Raw genomic sequence first — 16,229 nt, 5'->3', positions numbered from 1 at the left:
GAACACTGATCCGTCTGTAGTTTGAGAAAAATAAATCCTCAACTGACAGCTTGATTAAACGGTCATGGAAAGCAGAACTGTTCTGGTTCTTGAAGGGAGTGGCACTCGCTGCAGTGGGAAATCCTGCTTTTTTCTGCACTGAATAACACGGAAGGTCATAATCGGATAGTTGATATTTTCAGCTTTACAGTTTACACCTGTGCTTACACAATGAACATTAACATTATATTATACTACACAGCCACTCTCACAACACATTTCTAAGTTCCCTGAAACTTGTTTCACAGTTCTGTATTCAGTCCTGTAAAAAAAAAAAACCTTTAAGTACACTGAAGGATTTAGTAGCTTCTAGAACCAGCTTTAGCAACAATAAGTGACTATCAGTCTCTCTCACATTGCTGTGGAGGAATTTTCACCCCACTCTTCTTTACAGCGTTGCTTCAGTTTAAGTGATGTTTGCGATCATTCGTTGCTCATGTTGAAAAGCTGACTAGGTCATTCTGCCACCCCTGAGATCATTGATCTGTTACATGGACCGAGCTTTAGCCAACAAACAGACTGCTTGCATTCGTCTCTAGAGCACTTTGGCATACAGGGGAGTTCATGGTGGAGTTGGTGACAGGTCCGGTACACCAACAGCAGGGATGAGGTATTTTTGCTGATTTGCTTTGTTTAGTTTTTGCCAAATGTGGCACTGTGCATTTTGACATCTTAACCTACTCGAGGCCTTAAGATTACCCGTGCAGCCTGCCCTGAGCCTCATACACCAACTCGTGTTCAGTCCAATTAAACGTGTTAATCTCCTGCATGATTATCAACTGAAAACAGAACGAGCCACAAACCTTTATTAGAAGTCATTTGCATTTATTTTCATATTAAACAGTGTAATTATAAACATTTTAATCACACTAAGCATGATCAATATGAAGTAAAAATATTTTTTTTAAATTCTACAAGTTTAAAGGACAGAATGACTTCACGTCTGCTTGTTTGTCTTAATTTAACTGCTTGTAGCTGATGACTGTGATATGTTCCTCTGATTCAACTCAGTTTAAGTTACAAAATGAAACCTCATACCTAGAACTCAATTACATAATTTCCCATCATTTACAGACAAAAAGAAAAATTAACATTTATATACACATCAGTACAGTTCAACATTAAGTTACATTTCTCAAATGTGCAAGATTAAGCAAATGTATACTGTAGTGAAATAAAAGAAGATTTCCTTAAATAGATGTTCAAGTTTAACTGAAGCACAGGCTGCTGGTTTTTAAACAGAGGATAACATTGTCTGGGATACAGTGTCGTCTGTATGGGGCAGGTGAGACGGACATGTAGCTATTACGGGTGAAGTACAGCTTCTCATCTCATCATCAGCGACAAAATATTCAAGGAAAGGAAAGGAAAGCCTTAACTGTATACCCTACAGTTTCAAATAAGAGATTTTAAAGCTGTACATAAAAATGTGAGGAAAGGTCTGTCTTCATCTATAACCATTTGCATTGCGCTTCTATACAGAAAGTGATCGCAACGAATGCACATCCCTGTACGTACGGCCCCGCAAATGATAAGACTCAGAGGCAGAAGCTGAACAGAAAGGGTCATTTAAGATGGAAATGCAATCTGAAATAGTGAAGTTTGACACAAAGCTGAAAAAAGAAAAAGGCAAACAACTCCGCCCACAACGCTCGGGTTTATAAAAGCAGCAGCATTGAGTTTCTTGTCGTTGTTGTCGTTGTTCTAGTAGTAAGTTGCTGTGAAAGCTTAAAGTCCCTGCACACGCTCGTCAGCTTGTCCTACAAACTCTGATTCAAACCAATTTATGAAATTCATTGCACATTTGATTACAAACAGCTCATGACATTTTCTTCATCCTTACATTTAAAAATAGCTTCTTTTTTTTTTTTTTTTTAAACATCATACCACTAAACTTTTTGTAGCGATCATCAATCGAGGGGTGCAGCCTCTTTGTCTTTCAGCGTCATCAGGCACTGGAATGAGACCCAGTGACAAAGTAATCGAGACAACCATCAAAGCGACTTCCTGCACATTCGCAAGGATAAAATAAAGCTTTACAAAAGAAAAGCAACAACAACTTGTTTTAAGTTATTCATCACAACTGTCTTACAGCTGGGTCGCCTCTTTAACGACTGATATGACAATCCCACAATTCTTACCGACATTTCTCCAAACTTCGACTACGCTTACTATACATGTTCCTTTAAAACATAAAGGACAATACAGTGTGTCGCCTCTGTAGTGTAGTGTTCCAGTCATCCTATGCATGGATTGCACCTACAGCAGTTACAACCCGTTAATTCAAATGCTGCTACAGAAAGACAACACACATGGCTTCCTCTCCAAAAAGGAGACTGTGATTAAACTTAACAGGAAGTTTTTAAAATAAAAGGCAATCACGGAAATAATCACATGACATGAAGGAGCAAAGTGAACAAATTAAGCTGTCAGTTTTAGGTGTGTGTGAAATCAAAGAGCTTATTCTTGTTTGGCTGTAGTGATACGTTTACCAGCCCAGTGGGTTGATTTTCTTTAATTAAATAATTTTTTTTTTTTTTTTTGGTGAAGCAAAAGTCCTAGAAAAGGAGTGCACTTACACACAACAAAAAGAAGCAGCCAAACACCTGGAATGCGCATGATGAGGCATTAAAGCAAACATTTAGAAGCTACGTCAGTTAGTTTGTTTTCCCTCCCCAAAACATTTTAATTGCACTGAACTAAAAATCATACAAACACGCACGCACACACACAGATGGAGCTGGAGAGGTGATGTGGCTCAGACTGGGACTGGGCCTCGTCCGTCTTATTTGCCTAATGTCCGTTTACAGCCTTTTGTTCTCATGGCCACGCCGCTGAGAATAGTTCTGCCTGAGAGAAGCATCTGCAGTTTGTCCCCACAAACTGCGTTGTCTGTTGTCCTTATTCGGCTGTTCTCCCAAAAAAAATAAAAAATAAAAAAAAGAGCGAGAGTAGCTTCATTCCACAGTAGTGTGAAGATAAACGGTCCCTTCATTTAGCACCCTAGTCTTTCTCCCCGTCCTCGCTGCTTCCTGGTGTGAACAAAGACAAGTTTAGTCATCTGGTAAAACCCCTGAAAACACAACCATTTTATTGTTCATGTAAACTCTGATGACAGTGGTGGACATCAAATTAAACATAATCTTAATATATTCAGACACTTGCATACATATAATAAAATTAGGAACGCAATGGAATCAGATTGGTTAGCTTAACTTAGAACCAAGACTGCAATTCAAGAATAGCTGGGCTCAGTAAGAATGCACACCTCCTAAGTTTGTGAATTTGATGCATACACATGGCACACTGTAGCTGTACAGTGTAGTGGTTTACAAACGGGTCTAATATGTGAAAGATCAGGAGACGACTCAGGTTTGAGTGAGGAAGGTTTCATTAAAGTTTTGTATTTACTGCACAGACATGGACATTTTCTTCCTAAAATACTGAGCTATCCATTCAAGACTGTATACCAGTTTGGCCTGCTCTACTTGCCTCCTTGTTCAATATCAGAGTCGGTAAGATGGGTAAGGGAAAAGCTGGCAATGCTGGCCGGTGAGATGGAAAAACGGGAGTAGCTTGAAGAGCCGGTCCAGCTGGTATCTAGCATGGACCCCACTGCAGGGGCCGGAGAGGAAAACGACGCTGCAGATGAGGACCTTGCCTTGGATACCGTGTCTTTACCCGTCTTGGACAGGAAGGCGGGTGCGGGTGAGGAGAAGTCATCATCCCACTCAAAACCACCACCTGTAAAGATTTAGTCAGTGAATCAAGACATATGCTTTGTGCAAATAGAGGCTTTTATTGCTGACTTGTGGCATTACCTTCTTCATCTGTTGAGCTCTCAGAGTTGGCAAAGCGGTTCAGGTAGCTGGCAGCAGGCGTGGAACTGCTGAACTGTGGTACCCGACTGTTTGAATCCAAGGAGTGGTCACCCAGTTCCTTGGTGGGCGTCTCCTAAATAAGATTTAATTCAGTTAACACATATTACCAGTTGCCCCCGCAAACTAAGAAAATGAAGATCACAGACTAAAATTTTACCTGGTCAAACAGGTAGACAGTGACATCATCAAAGAAAGACACGGCTCTTTTGGAGTTATCCGCACCAAACCTTGCAGGAAACGTGAAAGATGATGCTCCGATGTTCAGAGATGTGGGTTTTAACAAGCTCTTCAGGTTCTTCGCCCTGCTGTCGTCCGAGATAACAACTGGCACCGGGTGCACGGTTTCATCCTCGCTTTCTGAGCTAGAGCTGTGCAGCTGGTACGCGCGCATGTCGTCATCCGAGTCGTCACTGTTCTCGTCCTCCTCGTCTGCATCTACGCCATCTTCTTGCCCATCTAAGCCCGACCCATCCCGCCTCCCCAGGTAACGCCCCTCCACATCCGGCTCCTTTATTTTATGACCATCACTGGTGTCGGTTCTGGTGAGTTTAGCGTGAACTACACTCTCTGTTGCTGGCTTAGCTGGGGCAATAGAAGGAAGTATTGAGGTTTCTGGGCCTTCAGAGGGGTCCAGGTGATCAGTAAATGCAGTGTCCTTGAAAACCTCTGGTTTAATTCCATCTTCATTGGAGCTGCTGGTAGACTCGACCACCTGGTTTTCACCATTTTCTGTGATACCTGAATCTGCTACTGAACCCATCTCCTTAACATCCTTGGCTTGTGATTCAGCAGGTAGAGAAAATAAAGAGTCAATATCTTTTTCCTTGTAAGCCTCCAGTGCAGGAGCTCCAGAAGCCTCGGGAACCTCATCAGTGGAGTTCCTCAGCCACGTGTCTTCAACAGAACCACCTGCAGTTATTTCTTCAGACTTCTTTTCAGGTTCTGATTCATTGTCAGAAAAGTATGCAGAGTCTCTGTAATTACTTCCCATAATTGGTTCCTCAGCAGGACCTTCATTATCTGGCTGATCTTCCTCACTGGGATCTTCACTGCGAGTATCTAGCACACCCTCTACTTCGGAGATTATGATTTTCGGCGGAACCAGATTTGCCGCAGTTGTGAGCTCTTCTGTCTCCTCTTCTTCTTTGGTAACACTCAAGCCATTTTTTACAGGAGAGGAATCTTGGACATTTGGCTGAGAGTTCCACTCAGGAGACTCCAGGTTCTCAGTCTCATAACCACTATCTGATATCCTGTATGGAGGTTGGAGTTTGTGTTGAGCAATTTGAGCATTCAGTTCATCTCCTTGCTCTCCAAGCCTGTGTATGTCAAATGAGTCTAATGAGTCTGGTGTTTCAGCAAAGTTCTCTACAGTTGGAACAGTGGTGGACATACTGTCTTCCAATAAACTGTCCTGGCTGATCTGGTCCAAAGATGGACCCGACACCAGAAGAGAAGCTCTATCATGAGGATGCCCATTGGTATCCATAAATGATTCTTCATGATCAGACAGAGTGGTTTCCATTTGTATATCTGCATCCTCAATTAGCTCGCTCAACAAATCATTACTTGTTAGGTCTTCACTGTGTCCATTATCTGAAGGTAATACTTGAGCTGGCAGGGGTTCAGGCATTTTACTTTCTATGGGCTGAGTGTCATCCTTTGAGGTTCCAAGGTCATCTTCAAGGCTGGGAATTTTGGCATCTGTGCACAAAGAATCTGTATTGGCACTGTCAGATATTGCAGTGGTGTGGTCATCAGTGTGACTGATGAGAACCTCAAACCTCTCTGAGGTAGAATCAAAACCAGAGTCTACACCTCTGTTTGAGGATTGCAACAGACCAAGGTCTTCTGTGGAAGAACTATTTCTAGCTGGCAGCTGGTTGCTTGTGTCATCTTCTGTGACCACTGTAATGGAAGGCACCAGTGTCTCATTTTCTAGAGACTGACAAAACTCCCCCAAACTGTTACTTGGAGAGTCTAGAAGTTCGTGTCTTGAGGATGTGCTACTTGCTGCCGATTTAAAATAAGTGTCTGCTGTGTTTAAGCTGCCTAACGAGTCAAGCTTATCCCAAGAATTCATTTTGAATGCTTCCTCTGGTTCGTGGGCTAAACCAGGTAAAAGAAAATTTGGTTGTGGGCTTAAGAAACTAGCACCCTCCTTCATTAGGGTTTGATCTTTAAGAAACATAAAATTATCTGCTAGTTTTTCAGTACTCAAAAGACTTTTTCCATTCATGTTTTCATCCTTTGCTTCCACAGAATTCACCACCTTAGTGGGTTCCCCTAAAAAAGCATCCCCATAGCTTCCATCTCTATTCACTGCTTCACCCTCTAAAGTTCCCCCTTCAAGGAAAGGGTTTCCGCTGCGGTCTGGAAGCTCCATAAAATTCTGCCTCCAGGAAGGCGAGTCTTCTTGTTTTGACCCGTCTTCTGTAAAAATGTTGGTGTGGTACGGACTGTCATTTTCAAGAGACGACCAGATGTGGCTGTCTGGTAAATATGAATCCTTTGAGTCAATACTTTGGTGGAAAAAGTCAGCATCTGTGCTTGACTCATCTAGCCGCACATCTTGGAGCACAACAAAATCTTGCCCGCTTGAACCAAAGCCCATATCTGGTTCTCTATTCCCGTCCTCCCCAACAGTGCTCTCCCCTTGCTCTTCTAGTTGGATATAATATTCATTCCCATTAGATGGCTTTTGAGCATCAAACACCGGTAAGATCCCAGGAAATCCTGGAGTGTTCCCACTTTCTCCTCCTGCTGCGCTAGTTGAAGGATCAGGGAAATGAGCCTGAATATCTTCACTGGAAACAGGAAAGAACATGCTGTGGTAGTTTAGTGTTGTGTCTACGCCTGAACGTCCATGGTTACCATCATAGTGGTCATGCTTAGCCGCTTCCCAAACATACTCAAAGCTGAGACCTTTGCTTGTTTCAGTCACAGTCAGAATTTCATCTATTTCTTGTCTCAGGGCATCATCAGCAAACTGTTCCAAGATTGGGAAGGAGGAATGGCTAACAGTGGTCTGCCGCATAGTGGGGTTAGGCTTCAGTGCATCCCAGCGTTGCTCGAAATCTTCTTCTATGTCCTTCTGGCCTTGCATACGCAGATAGATGAGGAGACGGTGTACTTCCTCTGCTGTGGCCCGCTTGTCTGGAGACAGCCAACAGAACTGCAAAATTTCATACCTACAGTTACAGAAAAAAAAAAAAAAAATTAGACACTTTATATTGCTAACAGCCTAATAATTTTAGCAATGTCATTAGTTTTAAATTTAACAATTTTAATGCAAGCTGCTTAAATAGCCATCTTCCGGGGACTCACCATCTATCAGAGTAGGGAAGTTCCAGTTGTGGCTTGAACAGCTTGACTTGCTGCTCCTTGATCACATGGTTGAGAACTTCTCGGTCAGACAGATGTGGGTACGGCTGAGCAGCATTCTCAAAGAGCTCCCATAATGTGACCCCCAATGCCCTACGGACAATTGAGGATTAAAAAAAATAAAAAAGTTGTACTAGAAGGATAAGCAATGCATATGTGCCACAGGTATCTGCTTTGAAACTAGATGAATTTTCTATATGACTCCACAACACAGCCAAGTTTACACAGAAATGGATCATAAAGTGCTTGTATTTTATTACATATACCAGCATCAGCATTATTTTTGTCAGTAAGGTACCAGACAATGTAACTTCAGTAACTTTACACAGTCAACTGTTGTCTATAGGTAGTTATTTACCAGTTTCACACAAAATTGGTAAATAGATTTTGTAGCGCTGTGTTGAGTTGCTAAAGTAGCTAAAGACAACTTAATCTCACAGTGAAAGCTTATCATGTTTGGACTGTGCTTCACAAATCCCTACACAAAACGTGCACTGCTTATGTGTCCAGAGTAAAAGATATGTTCTGCTACACACGATCCATACATTCACCAGACACTTGCTAGTACCTGGTTTGACCCCCTTTTGCCCTCAGAACTGTGTGATGCTACCATGCAGATTTGTCGGCTGCACATCCATGATGCTAAACGGATGGAGATGATCAACAACAATACTGAGGTAGGCTGCAGCCTTTAAACAATACTTGGTTGGCACACAAAGTATTCCAAAAATATCGTTGACACCATTACACCACCTTGATCTTTGATACAAGCCAGGATGGATGCAGAGACATTTACACCAGATTCATGCAGTGTGGTCTTGTGCCGCTGTAGTCCTGCTTCAAAGTTCAATGTGTTGTGTATTCCGAAAGGCTCAACTGAATACCTCTGTTGTCATGAGTGGTTATTTAAATTATTGTTGCCTTCCAATATTTTCTCTTTTTTTTAGAACATTCTCTGTAAACACTTGAGAAGACTGTGTGGGAAAATCAGCAGTTTCCAAAATACTCAGAGCAGGACATCTGGGACCAACGAACATGTTCAAGGTCACTTTCTTCCCGATTCTGATGCTCGGTTTGAACTTGATGAAACAACAAGTTGTCTTGACCATGTCTACATGACTAAATGCATTGTGCTGTTGCCATGTGATTGGCTGATTAGATAACTGCCTTAAATAGTACCTAATAAAGTGGTTGGAAATTGTATTTGCTGTAGATTCAGTGTAGCTGTGGGATTACATAATAAATACTAACTTTCTCTTTACCTCAGGAAACGTTTAGAATGTCAACATAGTTGTATTCAGTGGCAAATTAGGTACTTGGATAATATGGTAAATGGTAAATGGCCTGCATTTGTATAGCGCTTTTCTAGTCCCTAAGGACCCCAAAGCGCTTCACACTACATTCAGTCATTCACCCATTCACACACACATTCACACACCGGCGATGGCAAGCTACATTGTAGCCAAAGCTGCCCTGGGGCGCACTGACAGAGGTGAGGCTGCTGGACACTGGCGCCACCGGGCCCTCTGACCACCACCAGTAGGCAAACACGGGGTTAGTATCTTGCCCAAGGATATTTGGCATGCAGTCAGGAGGCAGCCTGGGATCGAACCACCGACCTTCTGATTAGTGGCTGACCTGCTCTGCCACCTGAGCTACAGCCACCCATAATAGACTTAGTTTTTAATGTAACCTTTATTCAATAAAGAAAATATAACTTATATAACTACTAAATATAACTAAAATATAATTACAAGTCATTTGTAAGATTGTCCTGACTAAAACAGGCAGTAGTAACTGTGAAGTCATGGAGGGGCTCAAAAAGAATACTGTGAGGAGAGATGTACAGTTGGTGAACTGTCAGGATTGTTGTTTTAATCTGCTGAACATTAGCAAAACTGTAAGTAATCATTTACTATGATACTTTACTTTGTTGTATTCCAAAAATAAATCGTGTTCCAATTACATGTATGTATATTTGAGCTATTGTGGATTTGGCTCTACTTAGAATACCTGTTATAACACATTAATACAGTTTCTCTTCTCTAATGACAGCAAGTGAGCCTGGATGTGTGAGTCAGTTTTTGAAATGCCCTCTAGTGTCAGTGCAGGGCTGAAATCTGGTACATACCACACATTGCTTGGCTTGGTCTGTTCCATAGTAATTACGCCACCATGGCGCTCGCCTACCAGCTCAGGGGCCAACCAACGAAGGGGTGCATACACATCATCCTCTGTGATGATGTAATCTTCCTATGGTAGCACAATTTAAAAACAATCTGTTACACAATTTTTAAAATTTTTTCCAAGAAATACTGCAGAAATATGACCTAAATAAAACGTTTATTAGCTCTCATTGAGGTGGTTCACTCTTGCACTGCCTCCCTCTTTCTTTACAGAAATAGATCTAGTGGGTGACCTTATATCATGAGTATTAAATTCAGACAGCCAAACTGACAGATCAGCAGTATTAAAGGAATGCAGCAGACAGAGCTTCCTCACATATGCAGCATGTCATGTTATATGAGAGGACAGTATTAATTCTTCAGTGAAATATATCGTTGATCAAAGGAAACATGTACAGCCTCTGATAAAGTCTGTTTATTTTCAGTCTGTTCATTTGCAACTGGTTGCACAAGCACTGACTTCAGCCAAAAAACATGGCCAGACTTAAACATAAATAAAACTGACTTGCATTTAAACAGTGCTTGCCTACTTACTAACTACTCAAATCACTTCATGCGTATTCATCCATTCATATAATGCTTTATTCTTTGCACTTTTAACACTTTTATGCATCTCACTTAAGGTTTCTCCTTACTTTATATCTGCAGGGTCCAATGCCATAGTCTCCCACTTTGACTGTGAGGTCTGCAGTCAGGTAGCAGTTCCTCAGTGCTAGATCACTACAGGAGCATAAACACAGACATGAGCATTACATTTTGAGTGGTGAAGACATTCAAGACAAATTCACAACTGCTACAGCATTCACAGATTTGGAAGAAAGACCGAGGCCATCACTAATGAAATTATTTAGCTTATTCGGTTTTGTTTAGCCTATGCTGGCATTACCATTTAGAAGTATAAAAAAGGAGTGTGCAAAACAATCAACAAGAATCAAGTGAGGAAAGTTTGGCAAGGATCACAAAACACTTAAAACATTTAGAGGAAATTAGAACAGGGTCTTTCTTATTTTTTCTGTCTTTCACACTGCAACAAGCTGTGGGGACTATTCCTGACTGTGCATCCAACAGCAGGATATGATTTCTGGAGGGAACCACAGGCTGTGCAGACTTTTTGTTAGTCTGCCAGGGGAGGGCGTCACAAGCTCTTGAGACTCAGTCTGCTCATTAAAAAGCCATATGGTAGTTCATTCACACTGACTGAAGAGGCAGGCTTTGGTTTCCCTCTAGCCCTGCAGCATTCCCTGTCCACAAGCTCCAAGGCCTTTTTACCCACCCAATGACAAACCCTGCTGACACAAGTATTCTTGCATGCACATGGCCCAGCTACTGTCAGACCCACTGAAACCCCTGTAAGATAAATGGAGCTGTATTTTAAACTCTCCTGTCCCCTGTCCTCTGCTGCTGGCTGACAGCCCAACATACAGTAACACAGCAGTGAGGAAGCAAGTCCAATATCTTAACCCTACAAGGTTAATGCAGGCCACAGCAGTGATCGCTTCCATACCTTACCATCCATACAGACACTTGCGCAATTTGGTATCATGGTTGCCAGCAGAAAAAGCAACATAACTAATATGTCTTTGTATTGAACTGTCATTGTTAACACAGAAAGAATAATATAATCTAGTAACCTAATCTAGTCAATAAATGCAGAGTCCAAGAACAACTGACAAAGATCTTTTATAGAAAATGCATGAAAATAACTTTGCTCCCCACTCTCAAAAAAACCCCCAAAATATCAGATACAATGTAAATGCAGCAGCAAATAAAACCTGCAGTCAAAGATAGCACTGTAACTGTTCAGGCAAAGGGTATTTGATCCTTTAGGATGCTTCGACTAACACAGGAGGAAAACATAGCATAACACGCCGCGGATTACAGGAAAATAAACAGTGCAAGCTGTTAGATAGAAACCCTACCTACCTTACTATACAATATAAAGCATTTTAAGATGATCACTCCTGTGATTTGGCACTGGATTAGATAACATTTTTCCTCTTTTATATTATGAAAAGGTGATCTTATTAAACATTAACACAATCATTAACACATTAACACTTTTGTAGTAGAATAATACAATCAAAATCCTGGTAAACCCTAATGAAAAAGCACAAAAATGTCTTATAATGGCTTAAACACCCCTGTCCACGTCTTCCTATTGGGAATCTATTCATGGCACACAGAATAAATTACATACTGTACTGCAACGGGTCCAATTTCACCCTTGCATTACGAAGCTGAGGTTTCAGCTTTGGATACGGCGTGTACAGCACATGGTATTGCTACATAACCATCCTCTCTGTCATTTCTGCCAGCATGTGTCTGTGTGCAGTGTTGTTCAGTTGGTGGTACTTTTTTTTTTTTTTTTAATTTATATTCTGTGGTTAAAAGTGCCACAGAAACATTTTTACGATTGCAGAATAAATTAGTTCACATGAGAACAGGCTTGTAGAACTCTAGTTGAGTAGTAACAAGGATTAAAACACAACGCCCAATATGAGGCTATCCACTTACACGCAAAAAGCAGAATCATCATATCCCTTTGGCAGTGGACAGCTGACACTGTGGCAATGCATGGGAGCTGTGTAATTGGAACCCCCTGAGCTTATTCTGAGCAGGCAAAATAGAGCTGATGAGCTGAGCATCGTATGTTCCCCAAGTTCCCAACACCCCTTGTACCCCCCTGCTGGCTGGCAGCCAGATGTCCAGTACAGACTGGGGTGAAAATGAAACGCAGCCTTCTCTGCTGTGCACACCATTTTTGGACACCACTGGTACTCCTTAGAGTGGCTGGGCAGTCAGCACAAAAGTAAAACTATTAGTTTACCCTTGTCTTTATAATAATATTATGGAATGCTAATGACTAAGTACTCGCCAAGAGATACTTGGTGGTACGCACCTAGTAAAATGTATCTATAGGACAAACATTAAAACGAATAAGAGCACATACTTGGTGTGATTTTAGTATATTGGGATTTCAGAATAAACATGTTAGTCAAGTACATTCATTAAATAAAAATCACCAACATTTCTACTTATCTTTTTTAACATTAAAATACAACTGGAGCACACAATTTGATTATACAGTCAATACAATCTTTTCTGTCTAGTTGTCAGTGACCACTAGACAGAAAAGCATTTCCCGAAACACCGGCTGTATTGAGTGGAAGGAAAAGCACAACGTTTAGCTTAGTGGGTCAAAACTGAGAGGTAGCTAAAAGTGTTGCAGCTCTGAAGTGCTACCTGTGCAGGAAGTTGTGTTTGTGAAGGTGAGTGACACCAGCAGCAATTTCACAGGCCATCCTCTGCAGCTGCAGCAACTCAGCATTTCTGAACATCCAGTCCTGCTGAGAAAGATAGCCCCGCAAATCCCCCTGCAGAGGCACACACAGATAAACACATTCGCTCATTAGTATCAGGAATAAACATTCAACAAATGCAGCAGAACCTCGTATGTATTCTAGCAATGGGAAGAATTTATCAAGTGGCAATAATTAAATGCAATGTGGAGACATCGCCACACAGGGGCAGCAAAGTCCCCTTCTTCTTCCTGACTTCTCAGCACTTCTCACTGCTGACACGTGAGAAAAATAAATAAGGGTAAGGCGGTTTAATGAGTATTGCTGTGTCACAGGTATATGGGTACAAAAGAATCCAGTTCAGACCAGCGAAATAAATTTGCCTGATGGGGTTCAGACTAGGGCTGGGCCATATTATACCGTTCACGGTAATACCGGTATAATGTTAGGCAACGATAGGAAAATGAAATATCGCGATAGAATGGGAGTAAAACGCGCGTGCGCAGTGCCTTTGTTTTCATACGCACATGGCCGATTGTTGAGTGAAACAGATGAACCAGAATTGGTTTGTAAAAATGGTGCAACTTCAGTGATGTGGAACTGGTTTGGTGTTTGTCCATCAGATACACGACAAAGCACATTTTTTTGCAGAACATGCAAGCGGCCGTTGTTATTGTCATATTTGTCGGACTAAGATGCTCTTAAATCTGGGAGTAATCTGGGTCCTAAACTCCGTATGCTTCAGGTCAAACAACACTGCAGCATCACTTAGAGTTAAAAACTGTCTAAATTCTTTCATCTTTAATAAAACGATCAGCATTGCTGCTTTACCAGGTGTAACTATAAAGTTTAACTTCCAGGCATCCATGAAAACAAAAGTTATTACATTTAACGGAGTTAGAAGTTAGCAGGAAGCTAGCGGAAGTTAGCTCGCTAGTTACCTAAGCATGATATTGCATGTTCTGACTGAGAGATTTCTGAAAAAAATCAAACGTACAGCTCTGCTATCACTTCCAACATAAATGAAGACGGGAAACTAAACAGCAGTGACGTTTGTAGGGTTACTGAAGTTGGGCTAGCTGGTATATAATGATGTGCTACGTGATCGCTAGCGACACAGCTATGTTAGCATAACATAAACAGTGAAGCTGGAGGACGAACACTAACACTTTTCCACTTATAAAAGTTAACGTGAAGGTTCTTCATGGTTAGAAACAAATGCAATCGCATGGCAGGATGCTGTAAACGGACCAAACTTCAGTCAGGAGAACAACTGAGATAATCCATCCACAATACGAGGTTAGTCATTAATATACTGCAGCAACATGGGAATAGAGCAGCTGCCAGAGAATTCAACATTAATGAATCAATGGTACAGAAGTGGAGGAAGCAAGAAGAATGAGTTTAATAAAGTTTGATTTATCTGACTGCTTTGTTTCGCTTAATGTGCCTTATAATCCCGTGCACCTTATGGTCCGAAAAATGCGTACTGCACACTGCAGTTTAATGTTGCAAAGCACCTCTTTTTAACTTCAGTGGATATTATACATGGTTATGCTCAGGATATGTCAGCCCATTTCTACTGGAAATGCCTTTTGGTTAAACTTTCAGCAAGGAATTTGCATTTGCACTGTTATATTTTTATAAAGCTTTAATGTACATAAAAACCAGCTTCTTGTTTAAGTGAAAATAAATGGAAGGTTGTCTTTTTGCGCTAGTAATGTTGTGGAGTTGTATTTTGTCTCGCATCAATTATATCGTCGGTTATATCGTTATCGCAAATTTTCAAATATATATATCGTGATAAATATTTTTGGCCATATCGCCCTGCTCTAGTTCAGACTGAAGTCCCCTCTAAACAATAAACACAGACATGAACTTGATAGAGGACACAAAATGCTGTAAGTTATCAGAGTGACAGTCCTGCAGGGGTCTCTGTGATGGAGCTGGATCTCAGATGAGTGCAGTTTCAAAACACAGTCAACAGGGAGTTGCTGTGAACACTTTAACCAAAACTTTTCAGACTGTTCAGCAACTAAATACTGCACTGTATACTAGAGCTTTGCTAACCATTAACTAGATGATGAACTATGTGAGCAAAGGTTTTTCTGAATGAACCCTGTTACAAACATCTTTTAGCAAAGGTGGCCATCAAAGAGTAACAGCATGATTAGAGCCTGACTAATTTATTGCCAGGACAATCTTAGTGGCTAATTTTAGCCACTTCCCAATCTATTGGTATTTATAACTGCCGATAACTGAAAGTTTTAAAAGCGAAGACAAGTCAGGCAAAAAAAAAAAAAACAATTAACCTTCAACCATTCACAAGGGGCAATCTGCAATTTTCTTATTTTTGAACTGTATTGTTATAGAATTTTAGTAAAGACCAAGGATTGTTAGTTTACTCAGTTCTCATTAAGTTTCACAGCAAAAAGTCATGAAGTAGTGATTCTGACAAATCAAACTGTCAGGGGAATTGATGTAGATTAAACAAATGTTTCTTTTAAAAATAATGCTAGTGTATTTAGAATCCACTGATAATGCTAATAATGCTTTAATAAAAATGTCAAATCCCATGCATTTACTGAGCATGCAAGTCTGGGTGTGTGTTTACAAAGGGTTTACTTTTCCTTAAGCCATTTCAGTGCAAGCAGCTTAGATCAGTCGTCTTACGTAAGCACTATTTGTTTGCTTATTCCACACAAACACATACACACACACACACACAGACAGAGACAGACACATAGCTCTGAGAAGGGGTGTTCACTGAAGAGCTATATTCAATATATGGTAAGTGATACTGCGTGCCTATCTTTATGTGAAGCAGGTGATTAGGTTTGGGTTCATGGGGATCCAGCGCTGTTAATGAAATGACATTCACCGTGAAAGGCCAAAACAATTAAGTCTGGTGTCTGGCCTGTTTATAACAAGGATATGTAAAGGTTCCAACACAGATTCGTGCCTAACTCAGTAATCACACGATCAAGTTAACAGTGGTGGGGAAAAGAAAAAAGCTATTTTAAGTGCTTTCTACTGCTGAATTCTGCGACTGGATATTAGAACCACAGCAGGCCAAGGATAGGCACCTTTGTTAAATCGGTTCAAGTTTAAAAAATAATTGATTTTCAATAAAAGCAGTTGTGAGAATGGGCAACAACAACATAACCTTGCTCACAGGGTGATGGTGTAACTTCTTTACAGTATTACAAAGAGAAAAAGCAATCACAGCGATTGCTGCTGTAACAGTTAAAAAAGGACAAAGGTGAATTCTGAAATCTAAAAAGAAGAACTGCCACTTGTCTGAGACCTTGAACTAGAAAAGTCTCAACAAACATCTTGGCCAATCACTAGGCAGAAAATCTACGCAGTTGAAGCTTTCACTAACACTACAGAATGTGACATTCTGCAGCCCATGTACCAGTTGCTGGATGTATTTTGAT

General features: G+C 40.9%; 1 protein-coding gene across 1 annotated transcript in view; it reads right to left on the bottom strand.

Moving 5' to 3' along the window:
• Nucleotides 1–843: 843 nt before the first annotated feature.
• lmtk2 (lemur tyrosine kinase 2) overlaps nt 844–16,229 on the bottom strand; it is a 34,382-nt gene continuing 18,996 nt past the window's right edge. Inside the window, exons 7-14 of the mRNA XM_085271059.1 lie at nt 12,734–12,864; nt 10,126–10,210; nt 9,436–9,557; nt 7,248–7,397; nt 4,078–7,111; nt 3,861–3,993; nt 3,528–3,783; nt 844–3,067 (exon numbers count right to left, since the gene is read on the bottom strand). Of these exons, the coding sequence (XP_085127185.1) occupies nt 3,043–3,067; nt 3,528–3,783; nt 3,861–3,993; nt 4,078–7,111; nt 7,248–7,397; nt 9,436–9,557; nt 10,126–10,210; nt 12,734–12,864 (3,936 nt within the window). The 3' untranslated portion in view covers nt 844–3,042. The remainder of the gene's footprint in view (nt 3,068–3,527; nt 3,784–3,860; nt 3,994–4,077; nt 7,112–7,247; nt 7,398–9,435; nt 9,558–10,125; nt 10,211–12,733; nt 12,865–16,229) is intronic.

The sequence above is a fragment of the Mchenga conophoros genome, linkage group LG4 (genome assembly GCF_057382185.1).
Source record: "Mchenga conophoros isolate Kocher_MC1m ecotype Shallow Benthic linkage group LG4, M_conophoros_male_GT1.1, whole genome shotgun sequence".
Classification (NCBI taxonomy): domain Eukaryota; kingdom Metazoa; phylum Chordata; class Actinopteri; order Cichliformes; family Cichlidae; genus Mchenga; species Mchenga conophoros.
The sequence above is the reverse complement of the archived record's forward strand: the minus strand, read 5'-3'. Positions and strand labels throughout refer to the sequence as shown.